Below are 22,584 nucleotides of genomic sequence, written 5' to 3' on the forward strand. Positions count from 1 at the left end.
AGAATTAATATTTGCTAACATGATTATCTAGCCCCTAGTAACAGAAATAAAGGGTTCTCTACTAGACACAGAGGTCATACCAATAGAAAGGTTTTACAAGATTAGATGACATAAAGTAGCTTAACTACATCTTATGGACATCTATAACATGTTAAATGTTGTGTTTACATTCCTGATAACTCTGGGGATGTTAAAAATCTACATTCCCAAATAAAGGCCTTGTTCACTCTGGCCTTATTATGGGGACAACTTCTCAGCCCTCACACCTCCTGGTGAGAGATTATTGGCTGCTCTCATCTTCATGGTATACATTGACATGACCCAGATGCTCCAGTATTTATTCAGTATTCATATTTTTGTTTCTCTTAGAATCATCCATCCTCCGATGACTTTACAACCTGTTTTCCCCCAACCATACCTCCAACCTGACTAATTAAAAAGGAGACTCCAAAGCTGCTTGCCCCACCTCACATTGCCCCCTCTCAGCTCTGAAGCAGCCAGAGCGGTCATTGCCCCTTTTCCTTATAGCAATAAGGAGTTCCTAAAATTGGGGAAAATGAAGCCAAAATTAGGCCATCAGTATAGATAGGTAAATCGAGTCAGGTTGGATAAGGAGGCCAAGTTTTAGTGAGTCAGGGGAGTTGAAGACTGTCCCCTGAGGGATTGAAATGTTAGTTCCTTGAGAGCCCTTCTTCCACCCTTATCAAGAACCAGCCCCTGCTCCAACCTGTTGCCAAGGTAACTTGTCCCAGGAATTGCCCCTCCCTACAGGGAGCTATAAGGTTGTTAATTCATGTGTCCTGGGCTGCCCCATCCTGCCCTTGCCCCTTCAGCCCACCTGTTTCCCACCTCTTGGCATCCCACCAGTTTCCTAGGCCTAGTCAAATGGCTAGTCAAGTATTCAGGAAGGAGAAAGATAAGGGGGAAGAGGGCAGAAGAACAAAGAAAGCCTAGGACATATAAAAAGGGCAGAACACCTCACTTCTTGGAATACCTTATAACAGCTATGGCTCCCTTCTCTCTCCCAGGAGAAGTCTCCGTTGCCCCTTTTTTGAATAAACCCTGCTTTATATGCTTGCCTCAGCATGCTTCTCTAATGTTCAGACCTCAGCATGTGAGGGAGCAGCAGAACTCGTCCCTGGTAACTTGCGGTATCACAACCATCAAGCAGAAGAGAATGAGGGACAGGAGGCATTCTGCCCACCACCTTGTAGCTTGTGGTGAGAAGACCACGGCAGCTTCTCTGCTTCTCAGGAACCTGTGCCATGCCTAGAGGCAGAGGGCCTTCTAGCCTCAATTCCTGATCCACAGAACCTGTGAGTGACATTTGTGTTAAGCTGCTAGGTTGTGGGGTTATTTGTCAGCAAGAGCTAACTCTCTATTTTCTGTATTAACTCTTCTATTTTAGGAGCCTGGCCTGGTTAGCCCCTGCCGGCCAGGTCTGCCACACCTTTATAGGGTATGCAGGCACCATTCCTTTTGCCCCCTCTCACTGTGCCCCTGCCCCAGCTCAGGGAGGGCAGAGTCTGGATGGGGTGATGGAGTCTGATTAGCCTTCTAGTTCCAATTTCTAGGAAGCTGCTACCCAGGAATCTGGTGGGGAACTAGACCCAGAGTGAGCAGGCTCTGCCCCCAATAGGAAGAAGGAGGGAGAAGGGAAAGAGGTGGAGCCACAGGGCAGCACCCCTCCCCTCCAGGACCACCCCTAAACACAGTCTAGTCCCTCTAAGGAAGAGAACCCTGAGCTTCACTCACACCCTCTGTACCCTCCTGGTGGCTCTGCCAGTTCTGATGCATTGAGGTACTTTACTTAATCAGAGATTCCTACAGGAAATTCCCAAGTCAAAGTTGGGAGCCAGGTGCCCTCTGGAGTTTGAAAGGCACGTCCCCTCCTGCCTTCTAAGCTCCATCTGTCCTACAGAACTCACCTGCCACCTTCCCCAGGAAACCTTCCTCGGGGCCTATGGGTCTCAGTCTCATCTGTTTTCCCAGCCTCCCTGACCTTTTGACCATTCTTCTGTCTTAGCCTTATGCCCTATACACTAATGATGGGCAACTGTTGGACTCTCTAAATTTACATTTTCTATTATTTTGTTTTTGAAGCACTGGGGAGTGAACTGGAATTAAATTCTCAAAGGAGAGGCCCTGCTGGGTGCAGTGGTGCACACAAATGTGTGCACCTCCCAGTGGCTTGGGAGGCTGAGGCAGGAGGATCGTGAGCAACAGTGATGCTCTAAACAATTCAGTGAGACCCTGTCTCTAAAAAAATACAAAATAGGGCTGGGGATGTGGCTCAGTGGTCAAATGTCCCTAAGTTCAATCCACAGTACCAAAAAAAAAAAAAAAAAAAAAGAAAGAAAGAAAAAGAAAGAAAGAGGCTCTGTTCCACCAAGGGTTTCCTATTGAAACTCCTCCTGGTTACAGGAGATGCAGTGATCTGTTCTCAGTGTCCCTAAGTAGGGTGTGCCTCCTTTCCTGGCCATCCCCCTCCCAAGGCTGCAGAGGCTGTGCAGGGTCTAATGAGGCCCCCACCTATTCTGTTCTTATAGAGTACACTGACAGCTGAGCCCTAAAAGTCCAGGTCTCAGGGCATCCGTGGGGTAGTGTCTGAGCCAAGGTACAGCCAAAGGAATAAAGCAAGAGCCTGGTGCCCTCAGGACCTGTGGGGACTCTGGATGAGGAGAGAGCAGCTGGCTCCTGCGGAATTCTCCAGGTTTGGGTGTCCTCACCAGACCCTTAGAAGAAGGCCAGCCCCATAGCTATTCCATTCCATCCCACGAGTCAGTTCAACTGGGCAAGGCACTGCTCCCTCCTGGCTTTGTCCTGGCATCCCCAAACATACCAATGGTCCTTTAAGGAAGTCTCCAGGCTGATTCAAGAGCCCTGTCCACTACTGGCTCTCAGTTATGTGAACTGAGTGGTCCCTTTTCAACTACCAGAGGCAGGATCAGGAGGAGCTGTCTGCAAGCACTGGCGGGGGGGGGGGGGAGAACAGGAAGGTCAGCTCCCATTACCAAGTTCTTTTTTTTTTAAATATTTGTTTTTTAGTTTTCAGCGGACACAACATCTTTATTTGTATGTGGTGCTGAGGATGGAACCCGGGCCGCATGCATGCCAGGTGAGTGCGCTACCACTTGAGCCACATCTCCAGCCCCCCATTACCAAGTTCTTCCCCAGCTGCAGCTTGCTGCCCCAAAGCACTCACTTGGTGAGCAGACACATTCCTGGGACCCAGTCCCCAGGCCTCTTTCAGCGTGGTGAACATGGTGGCCAAGGTACCGCCCTGATAAGCAAGAGCTGAAACCCTGCACTGGGGTAACAAGGGTAGGAAGTCACTGGTTCTGTGGGTGCTAGCCTAACACCCGCTACACACCACTGCCAGAGGGTCAGGAGGTAGCCAAGGGAGCAGCCCTGCTCTCCCTGGGAGGGAGGCTGGGAAGAAGAAAGTCCAGAGGTGAGGGACCGGCTGGGAAAGGCAAAGGTGGGGATGGATGGAGAGACAGAAAGGGGTAAGAGAAGGAAGGAGGCGGAGGAAGGGGAAAGGGAGGGGGACAGAGATGGAGAAGTAAGGAAAGGGAAAGACTGACACCGATGGTGAAGAAGGAGAGAGGACGTGGAGCCAGCAGCAGCGCTGGCCAGACGACTTCTAGGTGGACTTGTCCAGAACTTACAGAACTCAGCATAGAGGAACCGCCAGGCTCCCAGGCTTTTCACAAAGGCAGCAAGACACTGGCATCCAGCCAGACAAAGACAGCACAAATAAAACTGCGAAATAACATCTCTTAGAAACACTGATGTGATGATCCCACAGAATATTCTGAAAAAGGCAGGACTATGGAGATGGCAACAAGATGAGAGTTTGCTAGCAGCTGGGGAGACGGGCAAGGCACAGAGAGTGACAGGGTGGTGAAACAGCTTCTTTTGATACTGTACGGACCCAGTACTAAGAGTGCACCCTAAGGTAACTATGGGCGGTAAGGTAAGGACGCGTCCATGCAGGAGGTCAGGGGTGGGCCAGGACAAATGGAAGTCTCTGCACCTTCTGCTCAATTTCCCTGTGAACCTGAGACTGTTGCAAAGAAGTCTGCTTTTTAAAAATCCTACAGAGGGCTGGGGATGTGGCTCAAGCGGTAGCGCGCTCACCTGGCGTGCGTGCGGCCCGGGTTCGATCCTCAGCACCACATACAAACAAAGATGTTGTGTCTGCAGAAAACTAAAAAAATAAATATATATTTAAAAAAATAACTTAAAAAAATCCTACAGAAAATCAGACAGATTCAGTAGGACCTTGATCCCACCATCTGCACAGGGGTTCATAACAAAAATACAAGCTCCACACTGTGAATCTAGTCACAAAACACCCCATATTGACAGGTTGAAGGACGGACATATGAAAATATGTAATTATCTCAAAATATGTTGGGAGGTACCCCCCAAACTCAGAATCCTTCCCTATGTTTTAAAAAACATTTAGTAATGGTAATCAGCAAAGCAAGAATGCAGGCTGCTCATGAGGCTGTTGAAGCTGCCTCGCATTCTGGTGGCATACATAAAGTGCCTCTTGGTTGCAAAGTACAGGATGTTTACTGAGTACTGATCTCAGCAGAATTTGAAAATCCCTTTCTGTATCATCAAGGGGGATGCTCATGCAGTGGGACACTCCCTAGGGTTAAAGTGAGTGAGAAGGATCTGTGTCTGATAGAGGCAATGTCAGGTAAGTCCCTCAATCAAGGGGCTTTGTCTCCTCATGACTGTGTCCCAGCCCCCAAGACATGCGTGGTACAAAGGAGCTTGGTCTATGTTGTTAAATCAATAAAACATGTTGAAGAATGGTCTCATTTATATAAAAAGGTAAAAGACCTTGATCCTATATAAATATCCTTGCAAATGCAAACACCAAAAAGACACTGAAGAAATTGTTAATGGTGGAGAGTACCAAGAGGGAGGAGGCCTGGTGCAGGAGGAGGAGGGATACCCTTCTGGGAGGCCTGACAGCTTCTGGGATTGTGTACTGCTTTTCTAATAAAACCTAGGTTAAGGCTACTTAATCCACTAGAGCCTCAGTTTCCCTATCAGTGATATGAAGAATAGTAATAATTGAGGGTTATTATAGCATTTGGAAAACAGATAAAATCCTGCAGATAGGCACTTCATGCACAGTTCCCTGGCACACACTATGTACACAGTAAACATGTTATTGCATATATATATATATATATATATATATATATATATATATATATATATGAGAGAGAGAGAATGAGAATTTTTAAAGACTATGGGGATCCAGCTCCAGTCTCATCCTCTGAACCTATGTTTATTTTACCTAGAACTTTCTTTCCCAGGACAGCTGCTGGGCTCATTCCCTCATATAATTACACTCTGCTCAAGTAAAATCTGGCAGCAAGGTCGTCTCCCATCAATCTCATGGGAAACCACCCTGTTTCCTCCCCACCTTGCCTGTGCCCTTGACCTTACTGATACTCCTCCCGGCAGGTAAAGACAGCCTGCCGTATTGTGTATTTCTTGCCCGTCTCCTCTCACTACAGTATAAGCTTGAGAAGAAACATTGTTTTGTCTCCAGCAAAGAGAACACTGCCTGATGTGCAGTGGGCATCCGATAGACAGTTGTGGAATGAATAAACATTTGAAACGTGCCATCAGGGAAACCAAAGAAACCTTGGAAAGGACGGCAGGGTGACCAGAAAGGACTTCCCACAGAAGGTGCTCTCTGAGCCGGACTTGAAGGGCACAGGGAGAAAGAACAGCCGGTTGGTAAATCCACAGAAGCGGAGGGCACAGAGGGTGGGAAGGGGACTCAGAAGCAAAGTGAAGAAGTCCTGAGACCACCCGCGGAGAACGGGCCTTGGGTGCCTCGTGGACCCACAGGGTTGGCCTTTGGAAGGGACCCAGCCCGGGAGCTCACGTCTGAAGCAGGGAGTTTCTTGAGGACCCTTCTCCAGGTGAGGGGGAGGACCTGAGCTAAGATGCAGGTGTAAAGGGACAGTGTGGGATATGGGGTCACTCAGTCGCCTAAGGAGGGAGAATGGACAATCACCGGACTCTGCCTGCAAGGTGCCCCCGGGGAGGAGGGTGGCACCGCGAGGGGGCAGCCAGGGGCAGCCAGAGCACGTGTCCTCAGTGAAGGCAAGGCCTCCCTGCGGGCTGGAAGGGCCCACCGCCCGGCGCTGCGGCTCGCTCACCTGGGCCGCTCACCTGGGCCGTGCTCGCCGGCTCCGCGGCGCAGGCTCTCCCAGGGCCGACGTCGGGGGCAGCCGGTCCGGTTGGGGGAGCTCGCGTCGCCGCACGGTCCCTCGGGATCCCGGGAGGGCGGCGGCCGCAGCAGCCTGCTGCCGTACCCTGCCGTACCGGTGAGCTGGGGCTGTTGGCTTCGCCCGCAGGGTTGGTACACGGGACGCGCGCGGGCCACAGAAGTGCACGGGAATGGCACCTCTCAGGAGCCTCCGCGGCCGGCCTCGCGGCTGGCCTCGGAGGGAGCGGGGGTCCAGGCCTTGACTCCTCGTCGCCTCGGAGCGCCTCCTTCTGGACCCCTCCTAGCTCTAGCTGCCACCAGGTCCGCGATCCCCGTGACCTGTGGAGCTCGGGCCCTGGGCTCGTGAGCTCCAGGTTCCCCCAGCGCCCGGGCGACCCCGAAGGTCTGAGTGCAGAGGTCTGAGTGCAGAGTCGAGCGCAGGGGGAGCCTTGAGGCGCGGCGAGCAGCCTGGGGGACTAGGCGGAGTAGTCAGTGGCCTGCTGTGGCGCCGGCTGGAGAGGGGCGAGGAAGGCCAGGTGCAGACAGGATTTAGAAGTCATGCTCACGGGCTGGGTTGACTGGCAGTGAGACGGTAGGAAAGAAATCGAGGGAAACTCAACATTTTTTGCCTCCTCATTGGGTGCCCAGAAGTGCCTAGGATGCCTGCGGAGGGGTGGTGGCAAGTTTGTGATGCTATCAGACATCAGGGCGGAGAAACTTTGAGTGGACAGGAGCATCCGGGAGCCAGCTAGCTGGAGAGGGCATAGGCCAGGTAGACTGGTATGGGGGATGACCTCGAGGTGGGATGGAGGACAGAGCCCTGGGCCTGACATGCCCACATTCAGAGATCAGCAGAGAGGAGCATCCACAAGGAGACCATGATGGCCAGTGAGGCAGAAGACTATGGGAAGTGTGATGTTCTGGAGGTTGGAAGAAATTTGCCGATGGAGGGAGGAAGGACCTGGGGAGAGGCTGGACTGGGAAACATGCACACCAGGGCCGTCTCCACCCGGCTTGCAGCAGGAGGGTGGGCAGTACCTGATTTGAAAGGAGTGAGGAATGAGGTGCTGAAGTGGGGGTCATTCATGTGGGCCATGCCTGAGCAGGGAAAGGAGGCAGAGGCCAATAGCACACATCAGATGGGAGAACCTGTTTCTCCTTCCTCCAGATGTAAGTACTACAAATTGTTGTAGGTTGAAAAGAACAATCCAGCAGGGAGACAAAATGGATGATGCAGTGGAGAGCAGAGGCACTGAACAGGTAAAAGGGAGGGACCCAGTGTCCATGTAGGAAATTGGCCCCCGGTGCCTAGTGATGGAAAGCAGAGTGCCTGGTCCAAGGCACAGGTGGATATGGGGAACAGAATAATGCCCCTGCCATGCCCACATCCTAATCCCTAGAATTTTTGAATGTGTTAGTTTATATGGTAGAAGAAATTGCAAATGTGATTGAAGATAAAAGTCTGGATATTAAGGAGATTATCCTGGGCTCTCCAGATGGGCTCCAAGGAAGGCACAGGAGTCCTTAAAAGTACAAGGAAAGAGGGGGCAGAAGAGGAGGATCAGAAGACCCGTGACTATGGAAGGTCAGACAGGGTGCAACACACTGCTGACTTTGAAGATGGGGAAGGGGGCCATGGACCCAGAATTGTGGGTAGAGGAAATGGATTGTCCTCCAGCTTCTAGACAGGAATGCACACCAGCCTGCCAACACCTGATCTGAGCCCAACAAATCCTGTGGGGGACCCCTAACCTATAGAACTTCTGCATAATAAACACGTTTGGGGAGAGAGTACTGGGGATTTAACCCAGGAGTAATTTACCACTGAGCTACATCCCCAGCCCTTTATTTTTTTTATTTCGAGACACCATACCCAGCTACCATGTGGTGTTTTAAGTCAAGTTCATGGTCATTGGTTGTGACAGCCGTAGGTGACTGATACACAGGGCCAGGGATTTGAGACAAGAAGGTAATTCTCAGAGAAGGAGGAAGCCAGGCCATCGACTGCTTAGCAGGAGGCCTGTGAGGGAACCCAGGGGCCGTAGAGTGAGGAGGCCACAGGAGATAGTTGTCTGGCAGAGTGTAAAGCCTGTAGTCCCAGGTTCTAGGCTGTGCCATGGGCAAAAGCAGCTCTCACCCTAGGAAAACTTGGTGGTCATGGCTGTGGGAATCATTCCTATTTCAGAGAAAGCAAAAGTTGATTCTAAAGGTTAGAGAGGCTGACTCTGGACTGGAGAAGCACAGGGCCTGATTTCTGGGTCAGCAGCTTTTGACCTTGGGCAGGTCCTGGCACTTTTACCCCAGGTCAGCCTCTTGCACCTTGCATCCTCATTGACCAACCTTCCAGGGCCTCTGGGAAGATGGGGTGAGAGTGATGTCAGAGTAGAGTTGTTCCAAGCAATTCCAGCACCAAAGCTCATCACAGTGGATGTTGTTGGGAGCCTCACAAGGTAGGGCTAACAGGAAGGCGTGTTACCTATTTGTGTCCCTGTGCATCACTGTCTGGGGCTATGAAAATAACCCCAGGAGTAACATTTCCACTCCTCCAGCCCTCCTGGTGGGCCCAACCCTCTCCAACCCTCTCGACAGCTCAGCCCCAGTTACTAAAATGAAGCTGCATCTGGTTATAGCCCAGGGCCAGAGGTCTAGGATTGAATTATAGGGAAACTAGGGTGAACCCCTGGTGGCCAGGACCTGCTGAGAGACTTTGGTAAAGGGGTTGTTGGGAAAGATGCTCTTAAAGACAAATGGCCCAAGAGGAGACCCATATGTCAATCCTAAATCCTTACATCTCAACCTTACCCAACCCGCAGTGAGAACAAGCTGCTTTGGGATCTTGGAGCAGGAGGGGGCTTGGCTGTCGACTGACCCTGTGCTATCTGCAGGCCTTCCCCAGGTTGAAAGGGCAGGTTTCTACATCACAGCTGCCCATTCCTAGGGGTTCTAACTTCCTGGGTCCACTTTGACCTCAAGTTCAAGGTGCTTGAGGCCATGGCACTGCAAGCCATAAACTAGGTGGGTCTCCTTGTCTCCCAAAATCAATGGCACCCGGGGAAAGCTTCTTATCAAAAAGTGACAATGCAAGTAGCTTGACAACTGCATTGTGCTTGTGGATCCTAAGCCAGGTCTTTGACACTTCAAGCCAGATGGCCAGCAATTAGCCATTAGTGTTTATTCCTGGAAGCTCATAAACAATAGACCGATACAAAGAAGGGCCATTTCCCTATGGCTGAGCTACCCTGGAGACAAATCCCATGCCTATGAACTCGTTCCTCAGGAAGAGGAGGCCAGGCCTCAGGACCTGCCAGGCAGTGGAGGTGTCTCCACCTCCATCACATTAACTTACTTTGATAACAAACAGTGAGAAATTTTAAAAGACATTCACTAGTGTCGGAGAAAAAAAATGTGCTTACTTTAGTATCTACATCTCTGACACATTAATGACACATCAGTAATACTTCAAAGGTAGCTAACTCCAAAATTCTTTATTAATTCAACTGGAACCCTTGATGGCAACCACATACACAAACTCAGGTGTGCTACCAGCAAGTTGTACAGAGAGTAGCTCAGAGCAACACTGCAGAATTTGTAGCCTCTCCCTAGGCTCTTGGCAGAAGTGGCAAATTCAAGCTTCTGTTCAGGGCTGTGGCCAGAGTGTCCAGCCCTGGGGAGGCTCAGCATCACTCTGTCACTTCTACCCCCGTCACTAGACTGCCAGAAAGGGCTAGCGCAGGTGAATGTGTGAGAGCCCTGGTAGCCTACCAAATTCTTCCTCCTGCCTGTAGCTCCCTCCCTCTAGCCATCCCAGAGCTGTAGGTTCCGGGAAAGTAACTCCCTCAAGAAACAGGACTAGGGCCTGACTGGGCTGGTCATCAGGGGCTGCCTTGCAAGCCATCCACTGGAGGAAGGGGAAGGGCAGACCTAGGAGATGTCTCGCAAACTTATTCCACATCTGAACCCCAAGGATGAGGGAGTAGAGTTCAGGCAGGCCTAGCCAGTGCCTGCAGGTCCCTGGCTGGCATTTGTCACCAAGGCCTCCAGACGCTCTGGGGTAATCGGGCCACAGTCAGGCTACCTAGGGCTGGAGGCATGAAGTCCCTTCCCTCAGCAGGCACCCGACTCAGTTCAGCCTCTGGAACCTCTTCTAGGTCAGAGCACAGGTCGTCCCCTGGGCCTGGAGGGCTGGGCAGTGGGGACCCAGGGACCCCTCCGGGGGGCCAGCCACTTCCCCAAGGGGCTCCAGGTGGCCCTGGCAAGGTGTCCCCCAGCAGATCCCGGAAGCTGCTCCCCTCGCGCAGCGGCATGGACTCAAGCAGGTGGTTCAGGAGCTCCGCTGCTACCGTGGTGTCGATGGTCTGGCATGTGGACACGAATGTGTGCACCTCGTGCATGCACTGGATGTAGCCAGCAGCAAAACGCTCACTCGCTTCCACTTGCAGCTGTTCACGCTCTGCGAGTGGGAGGAAGAGAGCAGCACCCAACGCCATGAGCTGAGATGCCGGTGGCCAGGCCCACCCTGGCCATGGGTACCAAGTTCACCCAGGAGAGGGGGAACGTGAACCCCGTTTTTGGGAGCCCTAGCTACCGACAGGGCAGGGACGTCGCTGGAAGAGAGGTATTTCACGGGAATGGCATCCTGGGAGAAGGCGCCCGCGCCGGGTCCACGCGCCCCGCTGCCACTCACCACGCGCTCGGCCCCGTAGCGCGCCCTGCACGCGCCGCACTGTCAGCTCCAGCACCTCGGCGTTCTCCAGCTTAGCTTGCACCTGCGCAGGCAGGAAGAGCGGTGAGCCTGGCCGCGCGCCCCGGGACCCACCCCGCCCTCCCCGCAGCCACCGGCGCCCGCGGGGCCGCCGCACCTCGGCGCCAGCCAGCAACAGCCGCAACTCCTGCAGGCTCTCGTTGATCCGCGCACGCCGCTTCTTCTCCACCAGAGGCTTCCGGGCCTGCGGGAAGCGGGTCACTGAACCCCAGCCCCGCCAAGCCTCCCACTCGCCCTTCCGCCCGCGGGCCCCACTCGCACCTTGCGGTCCCCGCGGGCCTCCCAGCAGTCCTCGTCCTCGCGGCCCGCACAGTCCCTGGCGGGAACCAGGGGCGGAGCCATGCCTTCACCGCCAGGAGCGCGGCTAGGGCTGCGAGCCCCGGCGCCCCTCGCAGCACCCGGGGAGTCCCGCTGTCCCGCTCAGTTCCTCGCGTCTTCCGGCTCGCAGCGGCCCCGCCCCTTTTATAGCCACTTATTTGCATCTCAATGCGCCAATTGGCAGCGCGGACTCCGAGCAGGCAGCCTCGAGGCGCCCTTCGGCCAATGGGAGCGGCGTGCTTTGTCCGGCGCGGCAGCCCCAGCCGGTCGGCAGCTGGCGGGGCGGGGCCCTCAGCCCGGCCTCCAACGACCTCCGCGGGGGCTGCACCCGGGGGGCGGTGACCCGGGGGCAGCGGCCTTGAGCAAGCTGGTTTCCTGCTTTCGGCTGCCATAGGACCCCCGGGTCTGCTGTGAGGGGGCTGACCCATTCATGCCGTCCTTCCTCCTTTCTTCCCTCCCACCATCCATCCATCCGTCCGTCCATCCATCCTGGCGTTAGCTGCTCCCTTGGTTCCCTAAACGTGCCTCCCAAGAGTAGCGCTCCAGCCAGTCGCCAGTGGCCGGGTTCTGGAGAAGCGGAACCAAAGTCAAGTCCGTGGACTCCGGATCTGGAGGGGACTTCGTGTCCAGGCTGGGGTGGGTGCGAAGCCCCAGGGAAGTGGGGGTCAGTTGTGCAGCAAGTGTAGGGTCGCCCTGCGATCCCCTCACGTTTACTGCGGACTCTGGACACCCAAGCTTGCCACTTTGCACCGGAATCCTAGTATGGGGAGGTCCGCGGGAGCTCCTTCCCAAATCTTCCTTTAGGTTCTTTTCTCTTGGTCACCTACCCACCCCCCGCAGCCCCCACCTCCCCGCACACTGCCAGTCCTTCCCTGGCCCCCCCACCGGAGGTCCGTTGTTCCCTGGTCACATCCCTCTTTCCCCCAGAGCTCCCCTCATTTCCCCCACAGTTTCCTTCGATTTCAACCCCCCCCATACACACACCTCCTTCTTCCTCTCGCCCTCACCCCGCACAGCCCTTCCTTGTTCTCTCCCGCACCCCATGAGCCCCCACCGCCTCCATCGCCCCTCCTCCTTTGCTCCAAATCCCTTTCGTGCTGTCCCCCCAAGTCCCGCCTCGCTTTTGGCCCCCGCATCCTCCCGCCCGGCCCGCCAGAACTGCCGTCTGGCCGCCGTAACTTGACGCCCGTGACAGTTGGCAGCTGCAGCCGCTTCAGCGGAGAAAAGCGGCGGCAGCGCCAAGAGCGACAGGTGTTGGCCGCGCCTTTGTCTCGTCCGCTTTGTCCCGCGGGCCTCAGCTGACACGCTTGTGTTGGCCAGACGCCCGCGACCCCCACAGCTCGCCGCCCATCTGGCCGCCCAGGCTCGCCGCGGGACCGCGCCCCTGGGCAGCGCCCTGGGGACCCTGACCTGGTCCTCTCATGCCCCTCGCAGCCTGTCAGAGCCTGTGCACCCAGATGGCTTCTTGGCACTCGGCCTCTGCACTCAACCAGCCTTCTTCCTGAACAGGCTCTGAACCCACCTTCAGCGAGGGCCTCCTCACTGTTCAGGTCTCAGTTTCCCCTCCATGTCCTTAGGAGATGCCTGCCCCGTCCAGCTGGGTCTAGCCCAACACTCATCCCCGCAGCAGCACCTAACCTAGTCCTGCACTACTTTCCCGTGCTGGGATTGTCAAGGTCTGCTCTCAGCTCCTCCAGGCTGTGAGCAACCCTGCTGAAGGGCCCAGTTCTGGCCTAGGACTCCTCTCCACCTCCCAGCACTCCAGCACAGAACTTGACCCCATGAACTGCAAGTAGGGAAGGGCCAGCGTTGGTAGCCTGGCTGTTGGAAGAGGAGAGTCCCAGGACACCATAGCTGGGCAAGAAGATCCCCACCCTCCATTCTCCGGCAGGTCCGGCAAACCTGTAGCTCCCCAACAGAAGAACCATCACAGGCTACAGATATGATTTGGGTCAAAAGATTTGAAAGTCCCCAAAGTCACCTCATTGACCTCTCACCTGGTAGCCCCTCTTGCCCACTCTTATCTATTCCTGCTCTGCCTCTGGGTTACTCCTATATGTGCAGGCCCCTGAGATTTCCCCTAGCCTATCACTTATCTACACACACACACACACACACACACAAGTTCCAAAGCCTGGCTCTATTCCATGTACCCTCCAGGGAGGCTGCTCAGACACCCAGTCAGTCTTCCCCCAACTCCTAATAATGAGACTGATGGGGGGTGGTGCTGAATGGTGGATCCTAATGGAGCCTGTAGATGACCTGTGACCTTAAAGTCCTTTACCACTTAGACATCACCTCTCAGGGAAGGAGACTCCCACATGAGTACAATTAAGTTTCAACTAGTTTAAGAAACAGGAAAAAATAAACTCAGTAATGATTTTTGCACTCCCATGTTTGCAAACTTGTATTTCTCCCAATATCTAAGTGAACCAGGCCAAAAATGTTTTAGGATGCTCTCCATGAAAGTGTTCCTCCTGGGATAGCATGATCTGGGAACTGGGGGAGCCTCTAGGAAGACACTGAGATTGACTGGGGAATGAGGTATGAGGGGCAGAAAAGGACATGATAAAGCCCAATGGTACAAGTAAAAATGAAGGCGATAAGGAACTCCAGGAAAAACGCAGCCCGAGAAAAAAAATGGTCTCTTAGTACGATTTGGGCTTATGGAGCAACAATTCTCTTATAGTCACAGCAATGTAATGCTGTTTATAGGGTTTCAAGATTTACAATCCTTCTACAGAGAAGGCAAGGAAGGCTTATTTATAGTTGTTACTGACAGCCCATCCAAGGGAAACTGCCTGGTTCCAGACTGGCCAGATTCAGCTGCCAGCCCAAATAAGAAATCAATCAACAATGGAAAAAGGAAAAAGGGATTTTCAGCAGTTTGATCAAACTAGGGAGAAGAGGTAGATGATTGAGTGTCTGCCAGTCTTACAGAAGAAAGGATAATTTCTAGAACCAAATACCAGGTGGTGATATACATATGTAGACTTAACTGCCCAATGACATATTAGTTTGAGCTCCTTGGCATCTGTGCAGGCCCAGATGTAGTTTTTATTCTCTCTGTTTTGGTTATAGGTCATGATGTCTTCACTTTGACTTTAGAAGCATACTAACAGAAGTGAGGGCTGGGGACCTGGGTGCTGAAGTCCTGAAGAATACTGCCTAGAGTTGAGGGAAAGAGGACTGAGACATGCCTCCGTGTGACCAAGTCCCCTGAGAAGGAAAAGGTTAGGACCGGCCCGTGCTGGAGTTAGCAGAGTCCTTCTGTGTTGGACTGAAGTCGCTTGAGGCCCTCCTGCAGTGGATCTCAATTTCCTTCAGTGGGTCTATTCTCGGGTGGCTTGGACTTTGTCCCAGAAACCTGGCTACCTCATCTTGGGGCCACCAAGCCTTGTCTCCTTCCTTCTTCAGGCCTCCCCTAGCCAACCCACACCCTGCCATTTGTCCTTTGGACAGATTCTGCCTTCAAAGTTTGCCTGAGCACAGCCTTCCTGAGCACTTGGGCCCTTTGACCCCCTAGAGCCAGGAACAGAGTTCAGCAGAGGCTGAGCAGCGCCATGGTGGCCACAGGCTGACCAGTTAGCAGCAGGAGTGACAGGCCATAAATTCCCAGGGGGACAAAGGCAGTGACCAGCCTGCAGATGTCCAGGCCCTTGTGAGCAGTCTGCCCAGGAGACTCAGAGAATCTCCTTTTGGTTTAGAAATAGAGAGGGTTTTTAGGGTTAAGAAAAATGCAATCACAGATCTTCCAGAGGTGCTCAGGATTCAGTGAAGCAGCTATCTGGCAGTTCAGAGGTTTGCAGCCACTTTGGTGTTACTAGGACTCTGCCTTAGGTCCCTTCATCAGCACTGGTAGTTAGACAGCCAGGCCAGGAGCCAGAGTGCAGCCCACCTCCTGCCCAGGGAGCTCCGGGAAGGCTGAGCATTGGGCCCAGGATCCATTTACCCCTCTGTTTAAGAAGTGGGAGGAAGAGGGGAGCAGGCCTCCTCACACCTCCCCTCCGTGGACAGGTTCCACAAGACTCCCCCCAGCAGGTGGTGAGGCGGGAGGTGTGTCAGGAGTGCCCTGCCTGTCTTGTTCCCCAGGGGACAGCATCCTCTGACTTCCTGGCCCTCAGCTCCGTGGCAGAGCCGTCAGTCCAGCTGGAACTGACAACGGGGGTGGGGGCTGACCCCGCGGGGCCTGGGGTCTAGCGGGGTGGAGAGGGGCTCTGGCGCTGAGCCAGGCAGCACGTCCCGGGACGGCGAGTGAAAAGGCTGCAGGAGGGAGGACGGGACTGCGTGAGTCCACGTGCATCAGGAGTTCACTCCATGGCCTGTGGTGGCCAGAGTGCTGGAGAGAGGCAGAGCAGACGGGAAAGGGACCAGCAGGGGGCCACAGGAGGGAACAACGACTACGTGACCCCTGGGGTCCAGGATTCCCTGATTCAGAATTGCTGGAGTGTGGCATAAAAAAAACAAACAAAAATACCCAAATACCTCTTGATCATCTTTTACCACAAAACAAAACAAACATGCAACTTAAAATAAAAATATATTTGCTTTATTTACCAATTTTCTAAAAGGCAAAAACATCATAAAAAGACACAAGCAGTCACACAGATATATTGCACTGGGTGAGGAGAGTTTGGTTTGTGCATGAACAAACCACTTGTCCGGCAAGGCTCAACAAATCATCACGTAAACTCTGACGGCTTATTTACACATCTTCTCATGAATATATTAAAAAGAAGGCTCAGTTTAAAACAGAGAAAAGGTTTTCTGACACCCGTGTAAGCACACACAAAAGAGAGACAGGACTCGATGCTTGGCATCATGTAAACAAATTCACAAAATCACCCTATGAAGTCAACTTCTGAGCAGTTAACAACCAGTGAGCATGGAGTAAATACAATAATGCTGATGGAAAACATTCACGGCAGGAGAGAGAGCATTTTGGCAGTTTTGTGTTTGGAACCCTAAGTGTAACCTTAGTCTACCATCTGTCCCTCAGGATCTGAGGCGGAGGCAGCCAGCCGCCCACCATGCTCGTGAACACACAGACTACCACCATCGCTTGGGCAACTGCAGGTGCTGTTGCTTTGTAAATTAAAAAAAAAAAGTGTTCTTGTATTAATAAAAAATAGTATTAACATTCAGGCATAAAATGGTTTTATGAGGAGATACCACCTTTCTTGTAGCTGTTTTTTTCCCAAAGAACAGGGAAACCTGCTTCCTATCAAGCATCACGGTCTCATTCCAATTTTAAGGGAACAGATTCACCAGCTGCAACTTCTTACTCACAACAGGGACAAACATTACACTTTCCCAGCAGCCTTTGGGATATCTGGTGCACGTGAGTGTTCTAAAATCGGACAGACAGACTGGTCTTCTTCCCCAAGAGTTCAGATAATCTGGAAGTGTGGCAGTGCTGGCAGATGTCACAGCAGAGACCTGAAGCTGTACCAAGAGAGGACAGGCACATGAAATAGTGAGGGCCAGGCAGCCCCAGGGTGTAGGGGGAGGGGAGCCCACCGTCCTGGAACATGCGATGGAGTCAGTAGCGGTGGGCCGCCAGCTCCCGGTCGCCAAGGCTGTTCTCTGCCAGGAGCTGGCACTGGCTTTGCTGGGTCAGCTGATGTCTGAGAGGCTCCAACCGAAGCCCAGACATGACTGGGTCCCCTGCAAAGTGGTCAAGGCTTGGTTTGCAGAGGGAGGTCACCATGAAGATATGACGACCTGACTGGTCACGTATTTCTCTCTGCTATTGACCATCTGGTCTGAAGGGGTGTGAGGGCGAGGTGGAAACGCTCCCAGGATCTGGGCGGGCATCAGTCTGATGAAGCTGGTCACACAAACCACTGGGCTCTGTTCAAAGCTGAAGCGAGCATTTCAACTTTGTTCTCTACAAACAGGAGCACGTCAGACCAAAATGTCCACCACCATGGTCCTGGAAGCCAAGCGGCAAGTTAGGTGCACACCACCTCATGTGAAGCCTTTGAAGAACATGAGGAGAGGCTGTTACCTCTGCAGTATATGAACCAACACCTGGCTGGACTAATGACCACTGCGGATAAGCCCCTGAGGACAGAAGTTGATCCAATCTAAAGACACCCTGGGAAAGCTCCAGAACACTGGAGTCCTCAGCTCAGAGCCACTCATGGCTTCCTGGCCATTTGTCACAGCCTGCCATGATGTCTTGGGTCAACCCACAGGGGCCAGTGGATGCTGGTGCACTGGACCAGAGGTCTCACTGTGGTTGAAGAACTTCCAAGGGCACTGCGGCAACTTCCCTGAAACATCCACGGATGGGTCTCCATCTTCTTCAAGTCCAGCAACAACCAAAATCTCTGCTCCACCCCCAAACTCCATGTTTGTATTTTAAATATGAAAACATATTTCTTCCTAAACCCTTCCTACTCTCCAGTTTTAAATCATCGCTTCAGAAAACTGTTTTGTTTTTCCTAAGACAAGAAGCAATGTAAGCCTCTATGTCCATTTCATTAGAAGCAAACGTGAAGACCTTCCGTCTCTTCCAGGCACCGTCTACGCAGGTCCCTGCCGTTGGCCGGGGTTACGTCTGATCCTCCTCCCTGGGCCTCGGGGCTTGCCCACTTTCCTCTTCTTTGGTGTCGGACGCATCGCTGAGTCCCAGGGAAGGAATGTCCCCCTCATATGGCACACAGACGCTGCCCTTCTCTTCACTTTCACAGTAAACACATTCCTTAAAGGAAGAAAGGTGACAGGTGAGAAGCTTGGGGCTGGGCCTCGGCTGCAGAGGCTCCAGCTGAGTGGGAGGCAGGTGACCAGGTGTGGCGTCTGCCTGTGCCTGGAGCTGGACTCTGGTCTGGAGGGTGGGCCACAGCACTCGAAGGGTGAAAGTGCCAGGCCGCAGTGGGCGGGCGTGGGGACGGTGCGGCACGCCGCGGCGTTGGACAGACGTCCTCGAGAGCCACAGGAAAGGGCTGCAGGGGCTAAATGCGTCTTCACGTTCCTCCCACCTTTCTCTCCAGAGGTGGTGCCTCACCCCCCTCAAGCCCGGGCTGCACTCAGGGAGAGTGTGGGGCTCTTCAGGAAGTGCGCACTTCCCCGGTTCTCCCGGGAGGACAGCTGCACGTCATGCCCTCATATCACCCTGGCTCCCCGTGAGGAACAGCTAGCACCAGCTCGCCTGCGACCTTCAAGGCAGGGGTCAAGTGACAGGAGCCTCAGCGGAACCTTCCTTCACCCTCGTGAGACCCTGGGCCAGAACCGCCCGGCGGAGCTGCTCTCAGTTCCTGACCCCAGGAGGCTGCCCAAGGGGCTGCACCAGCCCCGGGAGGCCTTGGGGTCCTGGGGTCATGTGCTACGCAACAAGGGATACGAGGCTCAAAGGCAGCCAGCGCCAGCGCCAGGCGGGCCACCCGAGGAGAGGGTTCCTGGCAGAGGGAGGGGGCGAGGATCCTGCGGCAGGTACTGCAGGGGGCCCCTGGGAACAGCCAAGAGGCCAGAGCAGCTGGAGGGGAGGGAAACTGGAGAGGAGACGAGATGGTGGCAGGTCTGGATGGCCAGAGACGGGAGGGACTTGAGCTCTGAGCTGGTGGCCTGACTCTGGGGAACAGGGAGGCGCACTGACCACAACTGGGAGGCCACCTCAACATGCAGGTGCAGTGCCACTGTGTGTGGGGGGACAGTGGAGGGGTGAGAGCATCTGGCTTCTACCCACTGCAAGGCCAGTGACAGGATCTTCTGGTGGCTGGCGGGAGTGACTGGAGATGGGGGAGAGGGCAGAACGGCTCTTCCTGAGGGTGATCAGGAGCTTGATTTTGGACACGTCAAGCTCCAGAGGACTAGAGCCTAGGGACCACTGTCCCCAGCTAGAGGAAGGAGCCTCACACAGAAGGGAGGCCAGGGGAGGCAGTGCCAAGGCCAGAGGCCAGTGTGGCAGGGGTGAGGCTGGGGAGAGGGACTGGAGAGCACGCGTGGCTTTGAAACCTGGGACCAGGATGCGCGGGGGGTGGAATCGAGGGTGCAGGAGAGGGTGCAGGAGAGGCCCTTGGCTTGTTGAATACAGACAGAACGGAAGGGGAAGCACTCCGAGGTCAGCACGAGGCTGAGAGCCGGCACCAGACCTCAGGGACCATGCTGAAGAGCCAGCGGCAGGGGGCCCCTCCAGGCAGGCTCGGCAGAGTTGGAGAAGCTTCTCCTTTTTCAAGAAATAAACTTGTTTTCAGATTTTTTAATTTACAGAAAAGTCGCAGAGAGCACAGTGAGTGTCCTTTGGTGGACTGTTGGGACCGGATGACGAGTGGGTCTGTGAGCTTACCGCCACATTGATGGCTGCGGGCAGGCCCCCTGTCTGGACCCAGGGGTGGACCTCGCGCAGCTCCTGCCTCTGGCCCTCGGTGAACCAGGGCTGGGACCTCTGCAGCAGCTTCAGCTTTTCTCTGTCTTCCTTCAGGACTGACTCCAGATCCCTTCAGGAGGATTGGAAATAAGAATGCTTCAGAAGGGACTGGTCGGGTTTGTTTCAAAGAACATGCTCACTTCTACCCCTCTTCCAATGTTCATGACAGTTTTAGATCATTTTGTTTAGTGCAAATTTCCTTCTATTTAAGATAAATTCCTTCATTTATAGTAACAATCTCATTAGCAGATAATCTGTAGTCGTTCTATTAAAATGGTGATCTGGGTCAGACTGAGAGGAGCCAGTATGTGCAGGGGCAGCCTGGGCCTCTGGGCTGGGCGCTGCAGGGGCGTGGCTACCCGGGAGAGTCTTACACCTGGGCCACAGGCAGCATAACCTTCCCTTGCACCTGGCCAGTGCTGCCCTGGACTGCAGCTCCTAGAGATGGAGCCGTCCCCCTGGCCCACCAGAGGCTCAGCTCTCCTCACCATGGAACTGACCTGTCCTTCCCACCGTCCCTGAGCCCAGCCTCTCCTACCCAGCGGTGCTCTCCAAGGACAGGGACCACATCCAGGTCCAAGAGCAGCCTGACGTGGACTCGGTGCCTAAGCACAGACCCCGGTCGCCACAGAGCAGCAGATGGCCTACCTTGACCCTTGGTTTCAGCTCTCAGACAAGACACACATCTACCCCACAGGCTGACTGGGTAACAGGGCACAAATGTGTCGTAAAAGTTGAGCATGGCACCAGGGGAGGCTACCCTTCCCCAGCGGGTCCCTGGAGGGGAGCCCTGCTTCTCTCTTCTACCCTCGCTGGGTCTGGGACAGGGCCACCTGTAGGCATGGCCTGCTGTTTCTGTGAGTAGCGGGCCAGCCTCCAAGCACAGGAGGCTCTGAGTGTTTACCGGGAAGGCAGCTGGTAGGTCATCATGATGCTGTCGTCCGCGTCCGCCATCAGCAGCCAGATGGGGTCCTGCAGGACGTACTTGATGAAGTGCTCACTCTGCCCCTTGCTCCTGTCCATTTCTGCTTTGTGGTGATTCTCTGAAGAGTCAATGCTTCCAAAATATTTGCTGGTACGACTGGTGTCAGTACTGCCTTTAAAAAAACATGATTTGGGGAGTCGAAACCTTGAAGCATGGGCCATGTCAGTGCTGGAGAGCCTGGCTGGCCGAGGCGGGGGCTGTCCAGGTCTTGACTGACCTGGACGATGAATGAGGGCCCGACTAGCCCCATGGAGGGCCGCTTGCCTGGGGAGGCTCTGTGAACCACGGACCTCCAGAGACAGGCAGTGTCCTGGGGGGAGGAGCTGGCCCACAGTGCCCTCAGCCAGCGCACGTGGGCAGAGGTGACAGTGCACCTCTCTACAAGCCCAGGGCCAAGGAATGCCCACTCAGGGGAGAAGGGGGCTCCGGTCCTGGGGACAGTGTGGGCCACCAAGTCATCATGGTTCCAGTCATTTGAATGATCCTGCTCTGTACAGGTTTGTAGCTGAGAAGAATAAACTGCTACCAAGGGAGACAGAGGTGGCCCAGCAGGGACCTGGGGGGGTGAGGCCTACAGAGGAAACGGAAGCAAGCAGGCAAGGTATGGCCTTCCGACTGGCCCTGGCCTGCCACCTCACCAGGCTGGGAGAGGGTGGTGGGCAGGCAGTGCACACTTCTGCACTAGTGGACCCCTGGGGGTCTGTGGGCAGGGTGATTCTGGCCCTGAGCCTACGATCCTGGTAGAGGCCCTCCTGTGTGAGTCCTCCAGGTGTGCCACACACCAACATGTCCACACACACCCACGTGTCCACACACACTGTGTCCACACACACCAACACATCCACACACACCAACACGTCCACACACACCAACACGTCCACACACACCAACACGTCCACACACACCCATGTGTCCACACACATCCGCCTGTCCACACACACTTGCCTGTACACACACACCCACACACCGATGCGTCCATACACACCCACCTGTCCACACGCATCCACACACACCCACCTGTCCACACGTGCCCACGCGTACTCACGCGCCCACCTGTCCACACACACCCACCTGTCCACACACACCCACGCGTACACACGCGCCCACCTGTCCACACACACACACACCTGTCCACACGCGCCCACGCCCCCAGGGGAAGCATACCAGCCCCACTTTGGGACGCGCTGCAGCCTGGCGAGCTGGAGCCCAGGGAACCCGAGGTGGCAGAGGCCCCACTCCCAGACAGGGCTGACCCGGTGGCCGAGCAGAGGTCCTCACTCAGCAGCAGGTTGAGCAGGTCGCTGGACACAGACAGGGCGTCACTCTCCTGGGCCTCTGAGGGCTCTTCTCGCTTTAGGGACAAGGAGAAGACAGCACTGTTCATGGGGCTCGGCCACACACAGAGCACAGTGAGGCTGGGGGGAGTGGGCTGGGCTGGAGGGGCACTGCGGGGGCTCGGACACGAGCCAGCCTCCACCGGCCACATGGGCAGACGGTCCTTCTACTGGGGCTACAGGAGAACTGGGCTGTGCTCCATGACAGCCACTGAATCGACGTGACTTCAGGAGTCACACAAGACCAGAGGCGGCAGACGTGGAGTGAGGGCCCCCCAGGCCCACCACCCGCGTGGTGAGGCTCCACACTTGAGAGCACCGTCCGGGGGAGCACCCGGCCCCGGGGCCTTGAAACCCAGAAGGCAGGCCAGCACCCAGCAGCACAGTCAGGAGGCAGAAGACACCCCGAAGGACCCACTGCTCTGTAGAGGAGCCCTGTGCCCTGCAAAAGCAGGGGACCCCAAGAGAGGTCCGTCCTCTGAGCACAGCACACTGAACTGTGGCTGTCATTCTACCATCCTGGAGGTGGAAACTGGGGGCACTGGCTTCAGGGTGGGAAGG

The 22,584-nt window shown here is 54.7% G+C and overlaps 2 protein-coding genes across 4 annotated transcripts in view; both read right to left on the reverse strand.

Annotated features, from left to right (window-relative positions):
• Positions 1–9,715: 9,715 nt before the first annotated feature.
• Positions 9,716–11,439, reverse strand: Hes6 (hes family bHLH transcription factor 6). Of its 2 annotated transcripts, none has more exons than XM_026396045.2 (4): positions 11,277–11,439; positions 11,113–11,199; positions 10,938–11,019; positions 9,716–10,703 (listed from the first exon to the last, which is right to left on the reverse strand). In XM_026396045.2, the coding sequence occupies exons 1-4, from the start codon at positions 11,355–11,357 to the stop codon at positions 10,279–10,281; spliced, it is 675 nt and encodes a 224-aa protein (XP_026251830.2). In that variant the 5' UTR covers positions 11,358–11,439; the 3' UTR covers positions 9,716–10,278. The 2 variants fall into 2 exon arrangements, with proteins under 2 accessions (XP_026251830.2, XP_026251831.1); XM_026396046.2 differs by having other exon boundaries at positions 10,510–10,703; positions 10,978–11,019.
• A 4,421-nt stretch (positions 11,440–15,860) lies between these two features.
• The window catches only part of Per2 (period circadian regulator 2), a 40,066-nt gene continuing 33,342 nt past the window's right edge, over positions 15,861–22,584 (reverse strand). For both annotated transcript variants that reach the window (XM_026396011.2, XM_026396008.2), the window contains exons 19-22: positions 21,854–22,040; positions 20,609–20,801; positions 19,624–19,774; positions 15,861–18,042 (exon numbers count right to left, since the gene is read on the reverse strand). In XM_026396011.2, the coding sequence (XP_026251796.2) occupies positions 17,893–18,042; positions 19,624–19,774; positions 20,609–20,801; positions 21,854–22,040 (681 nt within the window). In that variant the 3' untranslated portion in view covers positions 15,861–17,892. The remainder of the gene's footprint in view (positions 18,043–19,623; positions 19,775–20,608; positions 20,802–21,853; positions 22,041–22,584) is intronic.

Source organism: Urocitellus parryii, chromosome 1 (assembly GCF_045843805.1).
Source record: "Urocitellus parryii isolate mUroPar1 chromosome 1, mUroPar1.hap1, whole genome shotgun sequence".
NCBI classification, from domain to species: domain Eukaryota; kingdom Metazoa; phylum Chordata; class Mammalia; order Rodentia; family Sciuridae; genus Urocitellus; species Urocitellus parryii.